The sequence below is a fragment of the Tetranychus urticae genome, chromosome 2, assembly GCF_039701765.1.
Source record: "Tetranychus urticae isolate SD_2017Ah chromosome 2, NJAU_TeUrti_SD_1.0, whole genome shotgun sequence".
Classification (NCBI taxonomy): domain Eukaryota; kingdom Metazoa; phylum Arthropoda; class Arachnida; order Trombidiformes; family Tetranychidae; genus Tetranychus; species Tetranychus urticae.
Window position 1 is genome coordinate 342468 of NC_142959.1, and position 24966 is coordinate 367433.

The 24966-nt window shown below is 34.6% G+C and overlaps 7 protein-coding genes across 12 annotated transcripts; 5 read left to right on the plus strand and 2 right to left on the minus strand.

Moving 5' to 3' along the window:
- Positions 1-777: 777 nt before the first annotated feature.
- Positions 778-5049, plus strand: LOC107368669 (uncharacterized). The gene is made up of 5 exons (XM_089268356.1): positions 778-797; positions 915-4134; positions 4194-4363; positions 4424-4645; positions 4771-5049. The coding sequence occupies exons 1-5, from the start codon at positions 795-797 to the stop codon at positions 4918-4920; spliced, it is 3765 nt and encodes a 1254-aa protein (XP_089124482.1). The 5' UTR covers positions 778-794; the 3' UTR covers positions 4921-5049.
- Positions 5050-6084: 1035 nt separating this feature from the next.
- LOC107368674 (dermonecrotic toxin StSicTox-betaIB1i-like) lies at positions 6085-7861 on the plus strand. 4 transcript variants are annotated; one of them, XM_015936544.3, is made up of 4 exons: positions 6085-6524; positions 6664-7168; positions 7300-7531; positions 7705-7861. In XM_015936544.3, exons 1-4 carry the CDS (start codon positions 6221-6223, stop codon positions 7720-7722), a joined length of 1059 nt encoding a protein of 352 aa, XP_015792030.1. In that variant the 5' UTR covers positions 6085-6220; the 3' UTR covers positions 7723-7861. The 4 variants fall into 4 exon arrangements, with proteins under 4 accessions (XP_015792030.1, XP_015792028.1, XP_015792027.1 ...); XM_015936542.3 differs by having other exon boundaries at positions 7602-7829; XM_015936543.3 differs by having other exon boundaries at positions 6105-6524; positions 7631-7830.
- Positions 7769-10009, plus strand: LOC107368676 (dermonecrotic toxin LcsSicTox-betaIC1-like). 3 transcript variants are annotated; one of them, XM_015936547.3, is made up of 4 exons: positions 7769-7908; positions 8632-8880; positions 8954-9449; positions 9560-9881. In XM_015936547.3, exons 2-4 carry the CDS (start codon positions 8685-8687, stop codon positions 9831-9833), a joined length of 966 nt encoding a protein of 321 aa, XP_015792033.2. In that variant the 5' UTR covers positions 7769-7908; positions 8632-8684; the 3' UTR covers positions 9834-9881. The 3 variants fall into 3 exon arrangements, with proteins under 3 accessions (XP_015792033.2, XP_015792032.2, XP_015792031.2); XM_015936546.3 differs by lacking the exon at positions 7769-7908 and having other exon boundaries at positions 8473-8880; positions 9560-9755; positions 9869-10009; XM_015936545.3 differs by lacking the exon at positions 7769-7908 and having other exon boundaries at positions 8474-8880.
- A 1575-nt stretch (positions 10010-11584) lies between these two features.
- On the plus strand, positions 11585-13909 carry LOC149093664 (uncharacterized). The gene is made up of 3 exons (XM_089268362.1): positions 11585-11797; positions 11864-12089; positions 12173-13909. The coding sequence occupies exons 1-3, from the start codon at positions 11720-11722 to the stop codon at positions 12337-12339; spliced, it is 471 nt and encodes a 156-aa protein (XP_089124488.1). The 5' UTR covers positions 11585-11719; the 3' UTR covers positions 12340-13909.
- On the minus strand, positions 12543-15248 carry LOC107368678 (uncharacterized). The gene is made up of 4 exons (XM_015936549.3): positions 15120-15248; positions 14410-14770; positions 13915-14057; positions 12543-13251 (listed from the first exon to the last, which is right to left on the minus strand). The coding sequence occupies exons 1-4, from the start codon at positions 15181-15183 to the stop codon at positions 12827-12829; spliced, it is 993 nt and encodes a 330-aa protein (XP_015792035.1). The 5' UTR covers positions 15184-15248; the 3' UTR covers positions 12543-12826.
- A 2433-nt stretch (positions 15249-17681) lies between these two features.
- LOC107368742 (uncharacterized) lies at positions 17682-20370 on the plus strand. Its single transcript, XM_015936617.3, has 4 exons — positions 17682-17841; positions 17934-18054; positions 19234-19373; positions 19555-20370. The coding sequence occupies exons 1-4, from the start codon at positions 17793-17795 to the stop codon at positions 19974-19976; spliced, it is 732 nt and encodes a 243-aa protein (XP_015792103.1). The 5' UTR covers positions 17682-17792; the 3' UTR covers positions 19977-20370.
- Positions 20259-24782, minus strand: gig (TSC complex subunit tuberin). Its single transcript, XM_015936615.3, has 11 exons — positions 24732-24782; positions 24468-24656; positions 24071-24202; positions 23757-23952; positions 23569-23662; positions 23392-23494; positions 23210-23301; positions 21121-23146; positions 20963-21047; positions 20794-20885; positions 20259-20730 (listed from the first exon to the last, which is right to left on the minus strand). Exons 1-11 carry the CDS (start codon positions 24732-24734, stop codon positions 20479-20481), a joined length of 3264 nt encoding a protein of 1087 aa, XP_015792101.1. The 5' UTR covers positions 24735-24782; the 3' UTR covers positions 20259-20478.
- Between the last annotated feature and the right edge of the window lie 184 nt (positions 24783-24966).

Sequence of the window (24966 nt, forward strand, 5' to 3'; positions counted from 1 at the left end):
GTTTGAGCTTCGCTCTCACTCGTATTTAACCCTAACAATTAACAGCCGTTTCACTTGATTAAATCATTAAACCATTGAGTGTTCGTTTAAACCCATAAACCTAGAAAACGCAAAGTAAATCTTTTATTTAACAATTTTCAAGTTCAGTTTTGGTTTTGCTTTGTTTTTCAATTTGACAACGTTTAGTTGTGCTCATTGTAGTTGATTATTAATGCTATTAACTCCGATAATTAAACAATTTCATCATTTCGGTTTGCTTCATTTGCATAATTTTGCTTTTAACTGATTAACATTGGCACATTTATTTCAAGTGTTGCTCACTTTTCGCTTTGTTTTCGTAAGTCAGTCTTTTCATGCAAATTTATTCTTGCTTGTTGTTGCTGATTAAAATGCTTCATTTGGAAATTTTCATGGATTGAACACATTTTTAGAATGTATTTTGTTAGTTTTTGGTGGTGAATCTTTGATAGCAATCAGCAATAACCAGAGAATGTTTTGTTTAATTGCAAAGTAAATTACAAGAACATTTCAGGAATCAAATTGAAAATTTTAAATGAATAATTTGTTTTTTTGCCAGAAATATGCTGACCATTTATTGAAGCTCATCGCTTTATTTTTTATTCATTCGCTATAAACACATATTGCAATTAAATTATCAAAGATTCACTTTATGCTATGATCCAAGATTGGATATGATAGATTTGTCTAATTTTACGATCATTGCCTTTGTGTCGTTTGTATTAATTATTGAATGATTTGTATCAATACAACAATACAATGAAAATGGAGTTTTAATGGTATGTAATGCCATCTAACGGGTTTAAATTTAAAGTCATGAAATAACGTTTGATGTTAAAGTTTACAGTTATTTAGTTCGTTAATATGCATTTTATTTTTGTTCTTAACTTTTTAAGGGACCGACTGGTCCTCGCGGCCCTGCAGGACCAATGGGACCACCGGGTCCACAAGGATTTCCTGGTCCTAGAGGTGAACCTGGTGAACCTGGTCCACCAGGATCGCCTGGTATTCAAGGCGAACGTGGTCTACCCGGTGCTAATGGACGTGATGGGGAAATTGGTCTCGATGGTAAGCCTGGAAATCCTGGACCACCAGGAGCAGTTGGGCCAAGAGGAACACCAGGAATACCAGGAATTCCTGGTCCAAAAGGACACAGAGGTTATCCTGGGGTTGACGGAGTCAAAGGTCAACCAGGCATTCCTGGAGAAAGAGGCATTCCAGGCAAGCCCGGCGAACCTGGACCAATTGGCAGTGTTGGCCCAAAAGGTGATCGAGGACGTGATGGTAACTCAGGTCTTCCAGGAATGAGAGGAATCGATGGTTTACCAGGTCCACCGGGCCCTGTTGGTCCACCAGGTAGAGCTGGACCACCAGGATTTCCAGGGCCTCCTGGTATAAAAGGTGATAGCGGTCAAACTGGACAGAAAGGCGATAGAGGAGATTTCGGTCCAAAAGGAGAATCTGGCAAACCTGGAGAGCCGGGAATTCCTGGAGCTCAGGGAATTAGAGGAGTTCAAGGTGAAAAGGGAACTCAAGGAGAATCTGGTCGTAATGGCCAGCCTGGCTTTCCTGGTGCACGGGGTCCACCAGGAGTTGAAGGTCCTTCAGGACCGATTGGACCAAAAGGACAGGCAGGATCACCGGGTGAACCTGGACTGAAAGGTGATGTCGGAAGAAAAGGCGAACCTGGTACTGAAGGACCACGAGGACCTCCTGGACCCCAAGGTAACCACGGTCGAAGGGGTAAACCAGGGCTGCCTGGATCACCAGGTTTAGCAGGTAGTCAAGGAGAGCGTGGCCTTATCGGTCTTACAGGTCCTGTTGGACCCGAAGGACCGGCTGGTCTAAAAGGAGATCGAGGTTCGCCTGGACCAATGGGCCTTACAGGACTAAAAGGGTCAGTTGGTGAGCCTGGAAGTCCGGGACCACAAGGACCAATGGGACTTCGAGGTCCTAGTGGAAAACCCGGTCCTCCTGGTCAAGATGGTATTCCAGGCGAAAGAGGTAAACCAGGAGATGATGGTCGACCTGGGGAGCCAGGACATCCAGGTCAACAGGGTCAACCTGGATTAATTGGAATGCCTGGTTTGAAAGGAGATCATGGTGAACCTGGGAAACAAGGATTAGTTGGTCAACCTGGACTTAAGGGTGATCAAGGATTGCCTGGACCGATTGGATTGACTGGTCAACCTGGACAAACTGGACCTGTTGGTGAGAAAGGGGCTTCAGGACCTCCTGGTCCACCTGGGTTCAGAGGGCCACCAGGAATTCAGGGGCTGCCTGGAAAAGATGGTGAAATAGGCCAACCTGGCATAGTTGGTGCTCCTGGTGAACGTGGAGCTCGAGGTGATCGAGGTTTTCCCGGTGAACGCGGTCCTCCAGGACCGATTGGCTTACAAGGTATCAAAGGGGACTCGGGAACTCCAGGGTCTGATGGTTCGCCAGGTTTACCTGGACCTAAAGGGGATCGAGGTCATAAAGGACCTCCTGGCATTCCTGGTTTACCAGGATCTCGAGGCGAAACTGGACATCCTGGAAGTAAAGGTGAACGAGGTGATATTGGTCTAACAGGACCAGAAGGTTCTCCGGGTAAAACTGGTGAGCCTGGAATACCCGGACCGATGGGTCCATCTGGAAGTACAGGTGAAACTGGTCAGAAAGGAGAACCAGGACAAACAGGAGCACGAGGTGAACGTGGGTTGCCCGGCGAGAAAGGTCCGATGGGTCCTTCAGGACCACCAGGATTCCCTGGTGCACCAGGTCAGCCAGGATCTCAAGGAATTAAAGGAGTTTCGGGCGAAAAAGGTGACCAAGGAGTTGGCGGACCTCAAGGACCTCCTGGTCCACAAGGTCATCAAGGTGCCCCCGGAATTATGGGAATTAAAGGAGCCAGAGGAGAGGAAGGAAAGAAAGGTGATGCTGGATTCCCTGGTGCTCCAGGCAGACCAGGGTTGAGAGGACTAACAGGTCCACAAGGGCCAATCGGTCCAATTGGACTTCCAGGTCTTAAGGGTTCCACTGGTGAATCTGGTAGAGCTGGTCCTCCGGGTCAATCAGGATTACCTGGAAGCCCTGGTTTAATGGGTCCTAAAGGAGATTCAGGGCCTGAAGGAGCATCAGGTCCACCAGGAATTCCTGGCCAACCTGGTGAACGAGGTGAAAGAGGTTACAGTGGTTTACCTGGAGCACAAGGCAGACCAGGATCACCAGGTCAACCTGGTCCACAGGGTGAACGTGGTTCAGATGGTAAACCAGGCCATGAAGGACCATCAGGACCACCAGGGCCACAGGGACTTCCAGGACCAGCAGGTCCATGTGGAGAGCCTGGACTCAAAGGAGATTCTGGTAAAGATGGAATCCCTGGTAGACCTGGAGACAAGGGACCTCCCGGTATCAATGGACAACCAGGACCTCCTGGACCTCCTGGAATTCAAGGTTTAATCGGACCAATGGGTCCAGTCGGTCAACAGGGTGAAAAGGGTTCCATCGGTCCTCAAGGGAACCAAGGACACCAAGGTCCAAGAGGACTTCAAGGTTTACCTGGACAACCAGGAATGAAAGGAGATCGGGGCGAACCAGGAGAGAAAGGAATAAAAGGTCACAGAGGATTTGTTGGTCTACCAGGATCACCAGGACCAAAAGGAGAATCAGGAGAAAAGGGAAATTCTGGTATTACTGGAGTCCCTGGTCCGATAGGGTCACCAGGACCACGAGGACAACCTGGTCGTGATGGTAATCCAGGTTCTCCTGGTCCAGTTGGACCAATGGGACCTCGAGGTAGTCCCGGTGAACCTGGAAGACCTGGACACCCTGGACAGCCTGGTCCACCAGGAACTGGATGCTCCTCTTCATGTGATTCGTACGCATTTGACGCTACTACATTAGCAGCAATTTTAGGTCAACGACAAAGCAAAGGTCCAGATCCCATTCTTGGTGATGAACCCAGTAAACTACTCTCATCAAGTGTACCTGAAACTGAAAAGAAAAAAATGGTCAACAAATATTTTACCAATTTAATCGATGAATACGGTAAACTTCGTAGACCTACCGGTGAAAAGGAATGGCCGGCAAAAACATGCCAAGATCTCGTTAATGACCGACCCAATCTTGCAAACGGTAACAGTAAAATTAACGAAAAAAAAATACAATTAACTAATTACTTTTATACTCTTTAGGAGTCTATTATATTGATCCAAATGAGGGTGATCCAAGTGATGCAATTCAAGCTTATTGTAACATGGAAACTAAGGAAACTTGTATTTATCCCTCGCCTGCAATTTTTGAACGAAAACATCGACCATCCGCTAAACCAGGATATTCATGGCTTAGTGAAATGTCTGAAAATGTAACTTATTTTACCTTTGTTTTTTACCCAATTGAATCTAATTTATTTGCTCTTCTTTAGATTAACTACAAAGCCAATTCTGTTCAAATTAAGTACTTGCAAATGTTAACTGGACAAGTTCATCAAAATTTAACTTTCCATTGTTATAATGCGATTGGTGTTTATGATGCTAATCTCAAGACATATCGAAGGTCAATCAAATTACTTGCTTCAAACGATGTGGAGCTATCGATCAATGGTAACTCACAGTTTCGATATAAAATATTGCACGACGGTTGCCAAGTAAGTTTCATGTTTCTAATCTACTAATGTTTAAAAATACTATCATTTAAGAAATCGAAATTTATTACTTACTCTTCATTTCTCTAATTACTTAATAACTTAATTGATTTTACTATAAATTGCAGGATGCTGAGCCAAATGTTTGGGATAAAAGTATTATTGAATACAAAACGACAAAGACTCAACGACTGCCAATTTTAGATGTAGCAATTAAGGATGCAGACTCGCCTAATCATCAATTCGGACTCGAATTGGGTCCAGTTTGTTTCAATTGAACCATAAATTGTTGAAGCATTGTTGCTGTAAATTATCATCTTTATTTATTTGAACAAAATCTATCTTTATATGAGTGTAAATTCAATGTTACTCCGTCTATAATAAACTGTTAATGATACTAACCTTAATGTACTAAGGTTTGAATCTGTTTTCAAGCCGTGAAAACTCCCAAAGTTTTTCAAACTGATATAAACTAGAAAGTCGAAGTGTTTGCACTTGATCCTCTACTCAACGAAATGAAACCAGATGCGTTTCTGTTCATAATCCATAAGCACTTGAAAACGAGTCAAGGAAAGTAAAGGGCCTGATTTGCGCCTGATAAGTTTTCCGCTGTATATTTACACGCGTAAATAAGCATCCATTGGTTCATTCACAAATCAAGAACACAAGTCTAAACCTTCATTAATGGGTAGCATGTTAGATTTCATGCTCTTGACTCTTTATTGTATTTGAATGATGAATGTTATATTCGTTGTTGAACAATTGAGTGTTGACTGACCGCTGAAAGATGTCGTTCTTTTGATCAGAATTCATTCGAGTTATGATTGTAAACTTTAATAGATTCATGGAGTGGCACTCAAAACAGCCAAACCAAAACAGTCAAAAGTAGAGATTTCTATTTGCAAAACAACCAAATATTTTTTTATTTTTTAACGATTTTGTGTTTCGATTTATTTCGATGAGAGTTAAGATCAAGAGAACCAAATTGACATATTAGCGACGGTAATCTAAATCTAAGTTTCGTAAATCTTCTGTAAGACTTGGTTAAATTGTTGTACATTAACATCTTAACCATTGATCAATTTGTGTTGAGAGTTAATAATTATGCAAAGCAATGAGATGAGAAGTGAAAAAAATTCATGTTGAGTGAAAGAAACAAAATATTTTTTGTTGATTCTAATGTCTTAAACAGCTATTTGGAGGTGAAAATCAATCAGGAAGTTAATGGTTTAGTGATCAGTTTATTTCGTTTCCATTTGGGATTCTTGAATTTTCCTCTTTTTGTCATTCGGATAGAAACTCATGTTTGATATTCATAAAAGGTTTGAAGATCATAGAAGCACCAATGGAAATCTAGAAAAGCTTCTTTTAATCATAGGATTAGGGCTTGTTTTAACTTTGCTTGTTCAAAGTTGGCTCTTTCATTCTTTGCTTCAAGCAATTTGAGCACATTTGTTTATGTTCAAGGAAACCGAGAACTTGAACTGACTTTAAGTTAAATGCGTCGAAAAAGAAGAAATAGAAAAGTCATTTCAGTGTCAACTTGCTCTCAGATCAAAGTGTTCTTCAGAGTTCAAAATGTTTATCAATTTTCATTGTTATTTTTACACTTTTATTTTTATGATTTTACCTTTTAAGATTTTAATGGTTAGTGTTGTGCCAAGACCAATTTATAATATTGCTCATATGGTCAACTCTATAAAAGAAATTAATCTTTATTTAAAACGTGGAGCGAATACAATTGAAGCGGATGTTTCTTTTTCCCTCAACGGAACAGCGCTGTACACCTTCCATGGATATCCATGTGATTGTTTTCGCCATTGTACCCAGCAAGAAAATATTGAAAAATATTTAGTCTACGTCCGTGAAATAACAAAGCCAGGTAAGACTATTATTGTCATTTTATTGTTTTTCTCATGTGTTTGGAGCTTCATTGTGTTTTTGTTATTACAATACCTTCATGGTTGACAATGATGATAATATTCTCATGTGTGTACTTGTTGTGTTTTTACTTATTTCAGAGAATGCAAATTACAAAAAACAATTGGTTTTACTTTTCCTTGACCTCAAGATTTCATCATTACCTGCCTCTGTCAAGGCGAACGCTGGAAGGAATTTAGCCCGAAAAGTGATTACCAATCTATTTGAATTTGGTACAACAACATCTAAAATTAAACTTCTCTTGTCCATTGGTCATGTTGAGGATTCTGATTTTGTGCTTGGTTTCCAAAAAGAACTAGAAAAAAGTGAAATGAAACATTTAAAGGATAAAATTGGATGGGATGTGGGGATGAATGATGAAGTTTCGGATGTAATATCAATGTGGAAAAAGATTAAGATTATTGATAATATTTGGCTTGGAGATGGCTACTCGAACTGCATTTCACCATTTTACAATCTTGGGAGGTTGACTGAAGTTGTTTCTAATCGTGATTTAAGAAGTAAAAGGATTCCAAAAGATCCAATGATTGACAAAGTTTATCATTGGACAATTGATTTTCATCATAAAATTAGAGCTTCTTTAAAGTAAGTTAGGCTCAAAAATTTTTTGGAACTTAATCTTTTATCTTTCCCCTATTTGAATATCAATTTTGAATTTCGTTTGCTTTTTGTTTTGATCTTCTTTCCACTCTATTTATCACTCTACTTTATGATAGACTCGGTGTTGATGGGATAATAACAAATCATCCAGAGAGATTGTACGCAATACTGAAAGAACGCGACTTCAAATATAAATACAGATTAGCCACACACGATGACGATCCATGGAAAAGAATTCAACCAGATCTGGAAGAGAAACCAGCTCCAAGTGCCACCAGTGACATACAACCAGTTATTTTGACAGCAATAACCAGTGCATCTGACATGTTTACATCATTTACGAAATATGTAAGAGATTTTGTTTATCTGAGTTCGCCTTTTGCACGCATTTAGTAAAATAAATTTGCCTTCAAATGAGGTTGAGAATGGTTTTTTTCATTATTATAGATGAAATCTGGTGGATGAAATCACATATCTGTTGAGTGGTTCACTCTTTCAAACGATACTAATACTTTGTCTAGTTGCAGCTTGTTAAATAACCACGGTACTCAAACTTGGAGATGATTCGATGGGTAATTTGTGTTGGATTGAGTTAGTTGGTGACGATGTGGTTGACGCTGGTGATGATGAGCTTTCGGTGATACTTGATAATCATAATTTCAAGTGTGGTAAACATGATCATGATGTGGTTATCATATCTCTCATACCCATATAGCTAGACCAAGGTACGAAATTATCGATGAGGCCCTTTGATTTCTGGTAAACATCTCAATCATTGATATGTTTATGATGAAACTTTTTGTAACATTCAAGTCAATAATTATGCAAAGCAATGAGATGAAAAGTGAAAAAAGTTCATGTTCAAACTGAATGAAAGAAACAAAATATTTTTGTTGATTCTAATGCGTTAAACAGCTATTTGGAGGTGAAAATCAATCAGGAAGTTAATGGTTCAGTGTTCAGTTTATTTCGTTTCCGTTTGGGATTCTTGAATTTCTCTCTTTTTGTTAAAAAAATTAATGCTTGACATTCATGACGTTAAAAGGTTTCCTTTCACTCTTGACTTTTGACAAATATCTCAACTATCTTCTGTCACACCGATAAAGGATAAAAGCAACAGAACAATTAAAGATGAAATCGATGTTGAAACAAATCTGTAAATAAGTTGCTAATTTTTCAGGTTAAAATGCCCAAAGCTTGAAGATTGCATTTTAATGAATAACTTGGCCGTTTGAAACAAAAATGAGAGTGAGTGAGGAAATGGGAGCGACTCAATGCTTTGAGACTTCTCCCTCATTTTTGCTTCCTTTTTCATCTATTCGTCTGAACTTTTCCTTTTCTACCTGTTTTCATCTTGAAATCTGAATTGTTTTTTTTATTTCGAGCAACAGTAATTGTTATGGATAAAAAGTATTTAATAAATTTTCGTCGTTTGCTAATCTTATCAGCTTTGTTACCCTTAATTCATGGAGCTGTGAGACCGATTTACAACATCGCTCACATGGTTAACTCCATCAAAGAGATTGATCTTTATTTAAGTCGTGGTGCCAATGTAATCGAAGCTGATGTTTCTTTTTCTTCCAATGGAACCGCTTTACATACCTTCCATGGACCTCCATGTGATTGTGCTCGCTTTTGTAAGGAACAAGAAGATATTGAGAAATATTTAGCTTATGTTCGAGAAATAACCAAACCAGGTAAGACAGTTTTTCAATTTGATTGTGTTTCTCTTTTCATTTATTTGCTGTTTTGTTGTGTTTTTAATCGCAGAGAATATAAATTACAAAGAACAATTAGTTCTTTTGTTTCTGGATCTAAAAATTTCATCTTTACCTTTATCTGTTAAGGCAACTGCTGGAAGTGATTTAGCAGAAAAGGTGATTTCCAATTTGTTTGAATTTGGAACTACAACTTCAAAAATTAAGCTTCTTCTATCCATTGGCCATGTTTCTGATTATGATTTTGTTCTTGGATTTACAAGGGAACTAGAAAGGAGTAGATTGCAGCATCTAAATGCTAAAATTGGTTGGGATACTGGGTTGAATGATGAAGTTTCAGATGTCATTTCATTTTGGCGACAAATTCAGATTACCAATAACATTTGGCTTGGAGATGGCATATCCAACTGTATCTCCCCCTTTTATAGTCTTGAGAGGTTAACTGAAGTGCTAAATAGACGTGATTCAAAGGGTCGTTCAGATCCGATTATTGACAAAGTTTATCACTGGACAATCGATTTGCGGCCTAATCTTAGAGCCTCTCTCAGGTAAGTTTCAAACTTTTTCGAAACGATATTCCTTCTCTTTTTGGCATTAATCTTTATCTTGTTTCTTTCTTATTTGATTCACTTCATTCCATATTGATGTGACTTGTTAGATTTGGTGTCGATGGGATAATTACAAATCATCCAGAGAGATTGTACGCAATACTTGAGGAACCCGGCTTCAGCTCGAAATACAGATTGGCCACACATGATGACGATCCATGGAAGAGAATCCAATCCTATCCTCATGATAAACGCCCTGCAAATGCCAATCGAATTATTAATAAACCAACCATTTCGAGGGAATCGGTCAGTGATTTACTTACATCATTTTCGAAATATTTGGGAGGTTTTGTCCGCCGCCGTTTACCTCATGCTCGTAATTAGTAAAATAAACTTGTCTTCATTTCTGGTGAATAAAGGTTATTTAGATCATTCCGTCTTTTGATTAAAATGAAACATTTGTATAGAAGTACCTTCTATAATACCTACCATAATCGAAGGGATGAACCTGGACCAGCACATTTACAGGTAGTCAAGAAGAGCGTGATCTTATTGATCTAACAATTCCTGTTGGACTTGAAGGATTCCCTGATCCATAGAGTAAGGTTCATCAAGTCATCTTTACCCAAATAGTAAACTAAAGAATTATGTAAATATGAAATTTTATTCATCTTTTATGCCAATTATAAAATCTTTTTTTCTCATCGTGGCAAAGTCTTCCTGATCAAAAGCCAATTCCAGGTGAATGCTAAAGATTTAAAATTAAATATTAGTTTGCATCTAAATCTTTATTGTACCATTTTATGATCCAAATCTCAACTAAAAGAGAAGATATTCTGTAAGTGAATCCTTGAATTCAATGTATTACTGCTATGAAGAAACTAAATTAATCTTATATCTTTTGTGCTGTTTAATTGGAATAGGTGAACCAGAAGATGGTGATCGACTTGAAGACCTCCAGGTCAACAGTGTCAGCTTGCATTGATTGGAATGCCTGGTAATTCAATCTTATCATATGCAATAATAATATTCTGAATAAAATCCACATGTTTGAAAGATAATCATGGCGAACCTGGTAAATATGGATAGACCTGAACCCAAGGGCGATCAAGGATTACTCGATTAATTTCACAACAAGCCTCTCAAATGATTGTCAAGATCTAAAAGGCGTCATTGATCTATCACAACCGCTATGTTATACATTCGATCGAATATTGTTAACAGAACAAATCAAATATCATAGTACAAGATATCTTAGCTTTGATGTGCATTGATTATTGATAAGTATACTGGAAATACGAATTCAATTGATAATCGTTTCATTCAGTCTATTCAGCTTCCATCCCTGAAACAGAAAGCATTTCTCAAGCTTTATTTTGCAAGTAGAGATTAAGTAATATTTTGTCATATTAGATGAAAACATGAGCAATTTGTACAATAATAGTAGAGTAAATTTGCTAATTTAAAATTTCAATGAAGGGCGCTTTTGAAAGACGTCTACCATTGGATGATTTTTAAAGTTCACGCCTTTGTCCGTAAAAGTAAAGCCTTACCCAATGAAGTGATCAACACAGTTTAAAATAAAAGCAAATGAATTGAATTGATCTCGAGTTGATAAGTTAATAAAGCGAATGGAACTCCCGATCATGATTGATCATAATTTTTTTGCCGAATACAATAAATTAAATCCATATTTATTAAAGACTCGAATTCTCGATGAAAAACCATCGTCAATGAGAAAAACCAAAATAAAACCTGATTCTACAGCTGAACAAAATGAAATTTAACTTTGAACCTTGAAAGTAAAGGGCGACCTGTTAGTAAAGTCCTCATGATGATTTGTTAGACATGTGATAGAGAGACAAATGATTCACCATTTTGATCACAAAACCGTGTTCTGCAATTTGATACATAGCCCAGTCTAATTAAATACGGAATCTTTTCTAAAATGGACTTTGAATGAGCTTCTTTTGAAAAATGTTTGCCAAACCCATGTTAAAAGGGATAAGGAGATTGAGATAATTTGTTGATTTAATCACTTTTCACAGATTCTTGCCACTTATAAAGTTTTACACCAATTTAAAATGTAGTCAAAATCTAAAATCTCTATAATTGCTTAATGATTAGTACCATTAAAACAAAACATTTAATTAATAATTTAAACTAGGATGAAACTGTATAAATCTTGAGGTTGTCGGGATATTATTGAATTCAATCATTTTGATTACTTTGTTTACGGATATTTAAAGCAATCTTTCTGTCTGTTTAATATGAGTTTACAGCTTGCTTTTAGTTTATTGTTTTGTTTTGTTTATTTTCAGTTTATTTGGTGCAAATCAATAACAAAGGTAAGTTCATTTACAATCCAATCAAGAACCTTTCAAATATTTTCTAATTAAACTTGATTTTATCAGAGAAATGCTTTTTACGATGTTCTTCCTGAACCACCTTCTATCTATGATGATGAACTTGAATGGAAGGAATATTATGATGACTATGATACTCTAGTCGCAATAGCCGATGCCGAATCTTTCAGAAAGAATGTCACTAATGTATCCACATTAACCCTGTTTCTCTTCGTAATCATGTTCATCTCATTAATTTGGTGTTGTATTTGTCCGTGCATTTGTTTGGTTATAGGTTAGTATCATAGATTATTAACATTATTATCAGGTTTAACCTGTTATGTCTCATTTACCATAATTTTCAAATTCTCATTGTAGGAGACCAAATGAGATGCTGTGATATCAGGACACAGGCACGAAAATTCTTGTCTTTACCTCCACCAGGAAACTATATCAATGAAAAGGGTGTTTTGATTAAATACAAGCCAACCGATAAGGAATTGTTTTATTATGAAAAATGTAGAGAAGAGTTGTTTGGAATGTAGTATTAAAGAGCGATTTGATTCGAAGTAACTCACCATATTTGCTTAGAGTTGCTCAATATTAATCAGTTTTGTGACAACAATCAACAGCAATAACCTGTTCATAACCAGCCAAGGTTTGAATAATGTTTTCAGCACAATTGACCTTCAGACTAGTGAAATATTGTCTGACCAAACATTTTCATAGTTTAAAAACTGAATACCTGTTTATTGTTGATAACCATCTTTTATTATTTATCAATTAAACAACAGGTATAGATAAAGTAACACAAAGTCGAGAGAATGAGAAATATATTAATTTGGTTTAAGACAATCTGGATATCAGATAGTTGTGGAGTATTTTTGAAGGCCTCAATGGCGTTTACATATTGAATTTGATTATTTCAAACTGGAACTTTGATTCAAAAAAGAGATGATTTTGTTCACTAATGAAAGCTATTAAACATGTTGGTCGCCGATCATCCAACAGTGATCCTTACATGTTGATATTTTAATCATTGGCCAATCGAGGGAAAATCTTGAGAAGTGGACCAATCAAGAATATATCATTTACCTCGAAGTTAGCATCAGCAGCACCTTTTAATCTAATTAAACCATCAGCGTTATTTTTTATACATTCACCTTCAGTGGCATATTTTGTACAAGCAATGTCCATAACATCTTTTAATGTTGCATCGATCATTTGTTGGAAAAATTTAGACACTTCAAATGGTTTTGATGCACATTCGGGCCTCTTCTGTAAATTGGCTCGAACACAATTTTCCAGTTGATTGTACATGCAGCATAAATCTCCAAATAATTGTGCATCCGTTGAATTGATTGCCGTCGATTCAAATTGTCGATTAGCCACGTTCAAACACACATTCCAACCAGGTAAACTTGCATCAGTTGTACATTTAAGGATTTCAATCGCTCCTGAAAGAGAAGGTGAAAATAAAACAAAATAATTATTAAAATGACTTAATATTGTACTGTCATGTGATTTCAAAGGGTAACATAATTTGTAAACAATAGATGACGCCATATTATCGCAGCTATATTTAAACTAGTTAATCAAAATAATCTAATTTTACGCTGAAACAATTTGACTTAGTTCCATTAATTCCATGTTCAATTTCCAGTCCAATGTCGATTAAATTTTTGCCGTAACCATTGACGTGAAACCTTGATGATATAATGTTAATGATGGACTGGTTAACCTTGAAAAAACATGTGAGCATCAGATTGAGTTTTCAATTCCTAATCATATTTACCCGGTCCAGAAAGACTAATATTAATATACAGAGTTTACTTGAATCCTTGTGACATGAAATTATCATCAAAAATTATGATTTTCAACTCTTCCTTCTCACTATCATTGCTGCCTATGCACCTTTAATTATCCAACTACAAGGTTAAATTGCAGCAAAATTATAATCAAAAGTCTATTTATAAAAATATATTTTTTACTTTTCCAATTTCCGATTTATATCAGTTATTTGACACTTTCTTATTTAACCTTTCAATGAAACAACCATTAACGTAATGGAATCATTCAATGTGTTCCAAAATAAACACCAAAACAACTAATTAACTTACTTTCTTTTTCCTTCGATGCATGGCAAACATTTTTAATCAATTTACGAAGTCCTCTTAAAAATATTGAAAACAATTGACGAGGCAATGAAGTTAAGCAACTGGTTGAAAATTTACGTAAAGCTTTATATACTCGATCTCCAAGTCTGTTTGAAATTAGCAAGAAAATGAAAATTGAAATTAATGAAAGTTAGAAGTAATTAAACATAAATGTAAACGGAAAATGAGCATTAATCTCTGTCAAATTCAACTGCTGTTGTGCACTTTCAAGGAAAGATCAACACTTTGGGAACCAAAATTACAACACAGGTAGCTTAGCCTTTGGTTAGCTTTGATAATCCACATTGAAGCTTAGCTTTGAAGCGTTACCAAAATCATTAATGGCTTAAAGCTTAGTTGATGATCATAACCTCCAAAATTTAAATCGATCAAGCAATTTTGATAAATAGCCATTGTGGAAGGGTATTTGATGGGAGATATTTTAAAGTTGATACTTACGCGCAATGAGCATCAATTGCTTCTCGACTAGTTGGGAAGGCAAAATTACCAACAAGCAAAACACTTCTTATATCGTTTCCATATTGACTGACGATTTCTCGACAGAATCCAAGTTTAGCATTCCATCCTTTACTTTCAGAACCATTGCCATTACCATTGCTCGAGGTGATCAATGAAGCATTGGTTGAGGTTAAATCACTTTCAATTGATTCTATTTCACCAGATTTCTCAGATGTAACATTTAATGTTTTTGGTGATGTTGATGAGTTTGTTGATGGTGTTGATGTTGAACTGGACTCAGTGGCTTTCTTAAATCGATTAATGCGACGGGACTGGCCGCGATTATTTCTTTGGCAGTCAACTATTGGTAGCGAGAATAATGGGAAAATAAAGTGAAGAAAAGATTAAACAAAAGCACTTTTATAATAAATTAATAGTTATTAGCTATATTAACAACGCTTGGAATTATTTTCAAAAGATATCTTAATCATGGTTATATTAGATTACTAAAAATTAACATGTAATAATTGGCATTTTTCAATTAAACGTGGGTTGAAATTAAAAGATATTGTAAAATTTGAAGAATGAAAAATTGAAAATCACAGCTGATTCAATCCGTTAACCAATCATAACTGTTTGTTGAATACAATTTTCATATTAAATTTTAGGCGGTTTTTTAAATATTTGTAAAAAGTTAACAATAAACTTACCTAAAATAAGAGTTGATAGAATGATTAATATAAAAAATTTAGTTCCTTTGGATGGAAACATCATGAGTTGAAGTCAGGAATAAACTCAGATCAATAAAAGGGAAGAAAACAATGAATAAAAATATTCCTTGTGCGTCCGATTAAAGGTTGATCATTAATGATTTTATAACAAAATTGGTGATCAATATGAATTGGAATAAATCACGTGAATTAAAGATGACAAATAATAATTTTAATAAGTTATTATATTATACATATAGATGATAAGAGGTTGTCGTTGTTAAAACCTTTTGGATAAGAATGAAATTGAACAAAAAATGGCTGAATAAGTTTGTTAAAAGAAAGTCAAAAATCCTTGTCCAAGTTGTTATCCAAATTAAAAATCATCAAAAGCTAAAGCAATCAGAGTCAAAAATTAAAAGCGATTACGCTGATTTATTAAGTAAACTCCTCTTTGCTTAATAGTGTAAATAAGTTTTACTGTTATTAAAAATTATTGTGGTCACAATCAACATTAACAAGTTGTCAATAAATCCTCAACAAATCCGGCCAAGGTTTGGAGAGCAAAAGAGCTCAATTAACCTTCAGGGCAGCAAGCAATTAGATAATCAAAACAAACCACTTTACTTTGAGTATTCACAGTTTAAACAATTTATCAAGCTGATTGTTATTATACCCATACTTGATAACCATAAGTTACCATTGACTAACTTTCAACGGTGATATCTTTACTTTTCACTATAATTCAAATCACCTACTTTTACCTTGATAATTATTACAATATTATTTTTATTAAATATCACAAAAGACACTTTGATTTTAAATTTTAGGAAATATTGATAATCGTTTTCAATTAATACTTTAATCGATACCTGATTAGCCGGCTGAAGGCATATTATGCAAATATTATGCTTTTATCAGCTTTACAGTACAGATGTTAAGATTATCTTTATTTAAGGCTTAACTTTAATCAATGATTTTTGTATTTAGTTTTATTTTATTGTTCGTCAAATAATATTATTGTAAATCAATTTGATTTGTGCTTTAAATGTTTCAACTTATGTCCAAACTATTTGGTCAATATATTACTTTTTCAACCTGTAACGTTTAAGTAAAGTTCAGAATTTTGAAAAAAAGCTTTTTTTGGATATCAAAAAGTGAAAATGTAACTTGAATATAATATGATATCTCTAATCTGGATTAAGATTTACTTTCCTATTTCTATATTTAGTTCAAAGTGATAAAGGTAAATAGATTGGTGATGTTCATTTAATGCTGATTTCCTGGTACCAAATTTAAAACACTAAAGATGCTTATTGGAGGACTTTTTTAGATTCAATGAAGATTCAACTCAATAGCAACCGATCAACCTTAGATGAATGTTTGCTAATTGTAGTGAAATTTTGATTATTTTAATCAAGGCTTTGAGTTAAATTAAGTTTGTGTTTCTGATAAATAATGTGTGCTGAGCACAAACTAAAGATACGAACTGATAATATGTTAAAATGATTGGATTCAATTGGAAAATCGATCGATAATCACAAGTTCCTGTCAGGATATGCGAATCAGTCAAGTTTTGTTATTTTTTGAATTTTTGGTGATTTATATCTAAACTGAGTGTCACCTACCAATTGATTCAAGCAATTTACGAGAAAATTCTACATCTTTCTGGCTAAAATGCTTATGGATCAACATTTCAGTTGATAATTTGTTTTTTTAGGTAAGCACAAGAAATTCAAAATTTTCCCATTGATACCTTAATATATTACATCCCATGTCTGGAGATGACGATATTTATCAAATTTGATCTTTTAACTAATCTAAACATTTCAATTCCTATCTTTTTTTCCAAATTTTTCCCAAATTATGTGTATCCTTAGCATGATAATTATGATAACAAGTCAACCTAGCAAACAGACGGATGGTTGCACTGTTGCTGTTTAAAAGCCTGCTAAAGATGATGAACCTATCAATTTGTTTGTTTGTATTTCAAACATTACCGTTTTGGTTCGGTTTTTTTCCTATTCTGGCCTTTTATAAAGCCATCGGATGTTAGATCGAAGGAGCTAGAAAGCTCTAAAATTATCCAGATCACTGATGATATAAATTGGTTATATATTATTCTGATTGACTTATCCAATGTTTTTCAATGTTGTGCTGTTTGCCTGGTTAACTTGAGACTCAAGTCACAAACAGTATCCGTAGATGTTCAATTTGGTGTTAATTAAAATAATCTAATGAATTACCCTGAGCCTGTGAAGCCTTTTACCCTGCAGCTCTTATGAAGAAAAAAAGGTTTCATCGAAAACTCTAATAACTCTTGTCAAATGAACAGCCAATCAAATGGCAATCTGATGAAGATTGAAAATGTAATCGACTTTCAGTTTGAAAAGTCTCAGGAATTTCAAGTAACAAGAAGATGGTTATCATGAAGATGATGATGGCAGTGGTGAAAAAGATAGAGAGAAAAGAAGAGAGAGATAAAAGGGAGAAAGAGATGAGAGAGCCTGATTATGTTTACTATAAAATCAAGTTAGCCTTTGGAGTTTCTTGTTTTACCCCTCAAACTTTAACTATTAGACATTACAAGCTTATATCTAGTGCTTCCAAAGTGTGAAATTAATTTAATTAAATACTCATTCTATATTGTTAAATTAACTTTGTTGTGTTAAAATGAAATTACAATTAGTTTTATTGTTACCATTGGTTTTTGCCTTTGCAGGTTTGTTTCCCTTTCAATTTTGCTTTCAAGTTTTACTTTTATCGTAAATTTTAAATTCTTCAATTTTCTTTTTTAATTGTTACGATTAATAGATGCTCAAGATCAATGCAAAGCTATTGCCAGGAGATTCGATCGAAGTTTCCGTTCATTTTTCTTCATCGGTGAAACAATCAAAATTCCAGTAAACAAACCTGAACTCGCTGAACATTGCAAGTAAGTCTCGAAAACCTTTTTAATTATTATCACTTTTCACTTTCAACTCAAATTTTATCCGAATCATTGAAAATAAAACATTGAATTTGCTTATTACATGATGATTTACATGGAGCTTCATGTTTATAATGTTTACTTTGTTTTAGAAATTGTTTTCTTAATATTCCGTTCACAATTAAGGTCGTCAATCCTTTCATAGTCATTATTATTTAATCATTACAATTATAAAAGCTCAAATTTGATTGTCAAGTCAATAAACTCGTTGCTGGACTTAATTTTTATACTAATTTTCATTTTTACTTTTGACTGCCTTAATTGTTCCGGATTTGTTAATTTCATATTTTATGTTCAAGTCAGATATTGCGAGTGTAAAAAACCAGATAATCAAGTCTTGAAAGAGTAAAAATTAAGAGAAAAATTATGTTAAGAGATTGTAACGCCATTATAAATGCTAATTGTGTGATCGAATTGTGTAATATTTAATTAAATAATGTTAATAGTAATGGCAAAATTAATCATGAATGTAAACTTTTATCACTTTAACCAATCATTATTTTTGGTCATGGATACACTTTGGATCCATTTAAAAGCAAAAGCAATTCATCTTTTACCATGCGATTTATCAAATTTAAACTGATTTACTACAATTGAAAGATTGTAGTTCAAGGGAATCGCTATCAATATAATAAAGGATAAGCTTAAAGCAACGAAGTGAGATTCAACGCGATTATTATAGTCGGTGCAACAGATTAACCATTCTGAGACATATTTGGTTCAAACAATTTGTGATTGATTTGAGACAAGCCTTGAAATATGATGAGTTGAAAAGTTGCTTTTACAATAATAATGATAACAAAACCATTAAGACTGGCGAAAACTGAGAAAATTATTAAAATGATTCTCTGTTTCAATTATAATGTACTCTCAGAGAATAGATTTGCCTAAATTAACTAGAAATTAATGATATAACACAAAATTAACCTTGTAAAACGTTTTGCCATAATATTGCAATAATATAATGTACCTTTCAAGGTTTTTTTGTAAACCTTTTTATAATTTCCTTAAATCTTAATAACTTGTTTACTGGTGAAAAGTGAAGAGTAAACATGAAACTGAATCCTATTATGAAAATGGACAACATAATAATTTATAATTTCATTTCATCCAAATCATTAACAGGTTACCACAAAGAGCAGTTAAATCACTGAAGAAGTACAAGGAATTATGTACTCGAGGGTTGTCCAATCAGATCTTGCAACTTGCAGTTACTGGAATAACGAATGCGATTCAGTCAATGTGTTCATCTGAAAGTCAAGAGCGTAAGTATGCCAAATGAAACAAATTTTGAGCTAAAAAATTACATGAACTGTCTAATTAATGTATAGATGAACAATTAGCTCTAGGAATTGTCAAAATTTATCCAAGTGATTCTAATTCAATCAAGATTGTTTGTGTATCTTTTATCCATTTTTTAATAATCATTTATTTATCTTTCAATAGGCACATTAGAAGTTAATCGTTGTCTTTCCAATGATTCGATTAAATCTTTCCATGATTGCTTCTATCGTGGTGAACGAATGTTGGATACAGTATCGAAATGGGCCAATAATACTAACATACTTCCACTGACATGTTGCGCTTTCAATTTCTTTGATGAATGTGTTTTCACATCAATCGATAAAATTTGTCCATCCAGTAATATCAAGATTAACGATTATTTCCAGAAATTTTTTGATCTCGCATTAGATGATGTCCGTGATTTAGCTTGTGGTCGATTGAAAACTATTACCAAATGCGAGGAAAGTCATCCAAGACAAACTCGACGACTTCGTAGAATTTATCAATCAAAAGATACTGATGAAAATAAAAGAGGAAGCTTCATCTTCTCTTTGGTTGAAATCTCATCAAAACTCAGTGAATAGATATTAGTAAATATCAACACTTTTTGTTCAATACTCATTTCAAATGTTGAGTGAATTCAACTCCAATCCACCTCACATTATTTATCGCCATTTTTGATACAATGAGACATAATTTAAACTCCAACTTCTGGTTTTTGATATGTTATTTGTTATTCCTTCTGGAGTAATAGCTATTATTTTGGCATTATTTTCCAGCATATTGATACGCTTGGAATCTTTTCTGTTCACGGTTTTATTTCATTTCCCATGTCATTGTAAATGAATAAATGAAATTACTTGAAATTTGTAAAGGAATCAAACCAAGTTCTGCTCAGCTTTGGTTTAATATTATTTTATGTATTAAATTTAGTTCTACATTTTAATCAGTATTAATAAATGAATTAATTGATTTTTATGTCTTGTTTTGTTTTGATAATGAGAACATTTGGTCAACGTATTTAGACTCGGTTTCTCATACTCAGTAAATATTTGTGAGTGAGCGGGGTTTCCTTTCCTTTTGAAACTAAATATATGGGGTGAAATCATCAGGAAATTTATCAAAATTAGAGGGATTCCAATCGTCTTCAAGATCCGAATTTGGTATTGTTGACCTGCTATTTGATGAGAATGATGAAAATGATTTCTGCTGGCGCTCTTCTTTATGCTCTAATGTCTTTTGTTTAATCCTCTCAATTTGACGAAGCCTTTCAACACAATTTGAAGCATAGAGCGAACCTGTGCTAGATCTTTTGCTATGGTAAATTAAAGATGCAATCTAAACGAAAAAATCAAAGATTAGTAAATATGAAAAATGATATATTATAATCCATTGACTTACATTAAGATTCAAACTAAGCTGGCGAACATAACTCGGAAGAGCAACATCTGACAGTATAACAGAATCTCTGGGTCCAATAATTTGTTTCAAGCCTAAATACAAAGAAATGAAATGAGAAATAGCAATGAGAATAAAATCCTCTCCAAGTGTAATAGAATTAAAAGCTTACCGTCTTCAAATAAATGAATCATTACATGATTATTTTCATATTCTAGGGGTCGAATCACGATAGCTGCAACCACAGGTTTGCTTATCTACGGGGAAAAATAATGCAAAGATGAAGAGATGAATTTGTAAAAATAATTTTTTTCCACAATTAAAACTTACTCTAAGACTATTAACATCAATTTCTTGGCCACTATTGTTGTACATGATACAGATACAATCATTTCCAATATGAAGCTTTTTATCATTACGATCAGGATCATTCTCTTTGTTCGGCATCAAAGTGGATATATGGAAGACTACTTGAGTCAAATTGTCTTTCCAATTAACAGCAAAGACTCCATCTTTTCCATCCTTAGCCAATCCACCAATATAATAACTGGAAGTGTCAATATCTTTCAATTTGATAAGAGTTCCTAATCCACGTATAAATTTCATATATCGGAAAGATCCGTAACGATTGGAAAGTATTTGACTCAAGTCTTGTTGTTGGTCCGAATCAATATAAATTACTCCTATTTTGTGCATTTCATGTGGCAATATGCGATCCAAATTAGTTAAAGCATTTCTAATACTTTCAGTACTAGGAAGTATTAGAGGCTTTTCACTTTTACAAAACCCATCGCTAATTGATGAATCGTAGAAGAGTTGCAAAAAGATGAAACTTGGCTTAATTCCATCATTACGAGGATTAGAAACTTCAGTAATACGTTGATTTGACGAGCTTCGTTTAATCGAGGCAGTTGCATTTGACCGGACTAACGCTGGAGTCATAACCGAGATTGTAGCAAGTCTGCCTCTTGGCACATAACTAAAATTTTCAGTCTTTGATTCATTAATATCTTCCAGTTTTGCTGGAGTTTTGGGAGGAGTTCTAGGATTTGAAGGCATATTTGAACTTAAGGTGGCTTTCAGTGGAGATATAATTGATTGGTTAGAGTAATTTTTACCTTCTGTCATAGGCTCTTGGTCTGAATCTGGCTTAGTATCCGAATTGAAAAAAACTTCTTTACCTACAGATTCATAGCCTGGACTTGAAACCTCTGATTTTTTAGAAGTGAACCGAGAAGGAGATTTCCAGCTGAAAGATGATGCACGAGAGAAGGGTGAAGTTTTTGTTGTATCCCCGCGTCCAAGCGATGATGCTCGTGATAATTTAGCCAAGTTATTTTCCTCGGCAATCACTTCTTCTTCAACCGGTCGGTTGGCTTCACCATTATCAGAAGTTACTTCAATAGCTGTAGCAGGAGATCCAGATGCAGAAAGATTTTTAGAGTTTTGACCAACATCTTCTCCTCTTTCCATATCAGGACTGGAACTTACACGCTTAAAAACAGGTGGAGATGATTCTGGCGTATCAGAAGCTAAAGCATCTTCACCCCGCACTACACTTGAGTCCCCATCAACAGAATCATTTTTAACAGGTTTTGAAGGATATATAGGTGTTAAATCATTGGTTAAACTATCAAAAGGATTACAAGGATAGCACGGTACATTTAGCCTATTCTGAATTCTCATTTTCCAGCTAGTTGTTCCACTGGCTCTCCGAATTATAATCTCCGCCCAGCCTTCACACCAGCAAGAACAAGTACTTGATTCCTCATAGTCATCATTTGCAGCAAATGAACTGTTAAAATTGAGATGAGAATCGTCAAATGCACGAGATGTAGGCTTGCTAGAGCTTGTTAAGTTAGGTGTGAATGCAGATTGATGCCTCCTTCTAGAGCTACTTGTGTTCCTTTCATTTTCTGAATAATTTGTTGCTACATTGGATAACATTCCACCACCATAATCAGGAGGTTGGTTAAAATTGCCTGGATCATTAAACATCGAAGAGTTTCTGGTAGGATTGAATACATCATCATTAGAAAAATCAGACCCAGAACCTAATTTGCAAAATCTATAACATCTTTCACAGTAACCATCGAGAAAGGTTCTAGATCGACAGCCACTAGTGGTAATAGTAATCAACCTTTGGCCCAGAAGCCAAGTTGAAGTAATAGACCTATCGAGAATCATATCTTGACCAGACATGGGTTCTGGTAACGTTGAACACAATCCTTGGGTGTATCGAGACAAGAGATCCATGTGAGATTCTACCAGTTCCTTATGAAATTTTTCATTGGAATGCGTCAGAGCCGTGTTAGAATTACTCGCATTCTGAGCATTGTTGGACAGAGACTCATTGCTGAAAACAAAAGTTTCAAATTAAGTGAAAATTGATAAAATTTATTGAATAGAATGTAATTACCTTTTCAACGCAACGTCTGAATTGAAACTTCCACTCCTTTTACGAATTTCTTCAGATTCTTTAATTGATTGTATAACATTCACCTGAAGTCCCTGAGAGCATAAAAAACAGATGAAGCAAGAAATCAATAACAGCTCTATTATCTAAAGTATAATGTTTAATTGAAAATCTAATTAACTTACTCTAATTATATAGCTTATGATAACTTTACGATATGGGAGACGACATTTCAAGAACCACATAGACATTACCCTAAAGGCCATTGCCACAATAAAGTCTGAAAACCTATAAGAAGACAAAGAAATAAATGAGTCAACAAGATCGACGATAAACTCAAAGTGAATTAGAACCATATTTACCTTGATGGATTTGTGAAAGGAAGGACAGTGGCAAAGATAGACAAGTAATGGTTGGATACAAAATCTTTGTAAAGGCGAGGATGAAGAGTTACATCTGAAATGTGAAGATTTCAATTCGAAAATGAGTAAAAATGACAAAAGAAAAGTGTGAATATCATAAATTTGGCGACGGGAACTCGTATACTTACAGGACAGAAATTCAAGAATAGGTATTGCAATTTGGACTGTAGCTGAATTCTTAGTAAGGGAGAGCAGGACATCCGGTAGATATTTGATCATAGTGTCTTGCATTTCAACAACACATAACGAGAGTGCATTAATACATTGACAAGTTGATTGACGAATAAAAGGCAATCCTCCAGTTAGAACTTTAACCAGTGCACTCTTAATGAACAAGGCAATAATAAGCAGTAAATAAAATAAAGGTAAGACAAAAGAAAAAAGAAAGTCATTAGTCAGGCTGGTTAATCGATAAAAGTTAAGATTTAAGAATGGACATTACTTGATAGGGTGGTTCGATTAATTTGTGATAAGCAACAAGATTTGAAAGTATCGGGTATATGTAACTTTGGAAAAATGCTTTATTCATCCCGTCAGGAGTGTTGGAGAGATGTTCAAAATTAACATTTTCAACCTGGATTGAGAAGAAAGAAATTGAATAAAATTTAAAATAAAACAGAACCAAATATGCTGAACCAATTTCACAGTTAAAATTGAAGATAATTTACGCTATTTAACCTGAAAAACGGAACTAATTAATTGAGATGACAGGTTCTAGGAATTTCTCATTAGATGAGTCAATAGAAATAGTTCAGCATACAAAAGGTGATGACAGCTGAGTTATACAATTTACAGGTTGAATGAGTAAGATATCTGAATCAATTAATTGCAATTCTTACCATATGACAAAGAGTTTGAGTAAGTTTATTAATATTTTCTGGACTTGAGTTGTGAATTAAGGCTTCGGTTGTAAGGAAATATGGCAATTTAGCGAGAAGCGCACATAAAACTTCCCAGTCTTTTTCATGTGCAAGTGTATCAATGAGTTTGGGAAGCTTTTCGTCAAACGAAGGCGAGTTAATAAGACCCTGGAATAAAAGAAAAAAATTGACAATTAAAATAAGAAAATAGGAGACTTAGAATAGTCTCTGATGAACACTCACCATTTTGCAACTTTAATCAAAGACCAATTCGTAACATCACTAACAAGGGACAACAATAGATGAATCAAGCGAGTGCATATCCGAGATGAATCCGAATCATACCCGGTTTAAGAGAAAAGGATCCGAATACTTTTTCCAGTTCCGAATTATTTAAAAATAATTAAATCACTAATTAACAATTTGAAGATATAATAGAATTTAATTAAATAACAACAAAAGGATAGATTAGTATAGT

What these genes read in the sequence shown, in the direction of transcription:
- LOC107368676 (XM_015936545.3), top strand. Translation starts at nt 8,583, where the DNA reads ATGGATAAAAAGTATTTAATAAATTTTCGTCGTTTGCTAATCTTATCA. An exon ending in TCGAGAAATAACCAAACCAG is followed by an intron (nt 8,881 to 8,953) that starts GTAAGACAGTTT and finishes TTTTAATCGCAG; the next exon opens with AGAATATAAATTACAAAGAA. An exon ending in AATCTTAGAGCCTCTCTCAG is followed by an intron (nt 9,450 to 9,559) that starts GTAAGTTTCAAA and finishes GTGACTTGTTAG; the next exon opens with ATTTGGTGTCGATGGGATAA.
- LOC107368742 (XM_015936617.3), top strand. Translation starts at nt 17,793, where the DNA reads ATGAAATTACAATTAGTTTTATTGTTACCATTGGTTTTTGCCTTTGCA. An exon ending in GAACTCGCTGAACATTGCAA is followed by an intron (nt 18,055 to 19,233) that starts GTAAGTCTCGAA and finishes AATCATTAACAG; the next exon opens with GTTACCACAAAGAGCAGTTA. An exon ending in TTCATCTGAAAGTCAAGAGC is followed by an intron (nt 19,374 to 19,554) that starts GTAAGTATGCCA and finishes ATCTTTCAATAG; the next exon opens with GCACATTAGAAGTTAATCGT.
- LOC107368674 (XM_015936541.3), top strand. Translation starts at nt 6,221, where the DNA reads ATGTTTATCAATTTTCATTGTTATTTTTACACTTTTATTTTTATGATT. An exon ending in CCGTGAAATAACAAAGCCAG is followed by an intron (nt 6,525 to 6,663) that starts GTAAGACTATTA and finishes TACTTATTTCAG; the next exon opens with AGAATGCAAATTACAAAAAA. An exon ending in AAAATTAGAGCTTCTTTAAA is followed by an intron (nt 7,169 to 7,299) that starts GTAAGTTAGGCT and finishes ACTTTATGATAG; the next exon opens with ACTCGGTGTTGATGGGATAA.
- LOC107368678 (XM_015936549.3), bottom strand. Translation starts at nt 15,183, where the DNA reads ATGATGTTTCCATCCAAAGGAACTAAATTTTTTATATTAATCATTCTA. An exon ending in TCTATCAACTCTTATTTTAG is followed by an intron (nt 14,771 to 15,119) that starts GTAAGTTTATTG and finishes CGCTACCAATAG; the next exon opens with TTGACTGCCAAAGAAATAAT. An exon ending in GCAATTGATGCTCATTGCGC is followed by an intron (nt 14,058 to 14,409) that starts GTAAGTATCAAC and finishes AATTTCAAACAG; the next exon opens with ACTTGGAGATCGAGTATATA.
- gig (XM_015936615.3), bottom strand. An exon ending in CCTTTCACAAATCCATCAAG is followed by an intron (nt 23,495 to 23,568) that starts GTAAATATGGTT and finishes GTCTTCTTATAG; the next exon opens with GTTTTCAGACTTTATTGTGG. An exon ending in AGCTTAGTTTGAATCTTAAT is followed by an intron (nt 20,731 to 20,793) that starts GTAAGTCAATGG and finishes TTTTTCGTTTAG; the next exon opens with ATTGCATCTTTAATTTACCA.
- LOC107368669 (XM_089268356.1), top strand. An exon ending in CCGACCCAATCTTGCAAACG is followed by an intron (nt 4,135 to 4,193) that starts GTAACAGTAAAA and finishes TATACTCTTTAG; the next exon opens with GAGTCTATTATATTGATCCA. An exon ending in TATTGCACGACGGTTGCCAA is followed by an intron (nt 4,646 to 4,770) that starts GTAAGTTTCATG and finishes TATAAATTGCAG; the next exon opens with GATGCTGAGCCAAATGTTTG.
- LOC149093664 (XM_089268362.1), top strand. Translation starts at nt 11,720, where the DNA reads ATGAGTTTACAGCTTGCTTTTAGTTTATTGTTTTGTTTTGTTTATTTT. An exon ending in GGTGCAAATCAATAACAAAG is followed by an intron (nt 11,798 to 11,863) that starts GTAAGTTCATTT and finishes TGATTTTATCAG; the next exon opens with AGAAATGCTTTTTACGATGT. An exon ending in GTGCATTTGTTTGGTTATAG is followed by an intron (nt 12,090 to 12,172) that starts GTTAGTATCATA and finishes TTCTCATTGTAG; the next exon opens with GAGACCAAATGAGATGCTGT.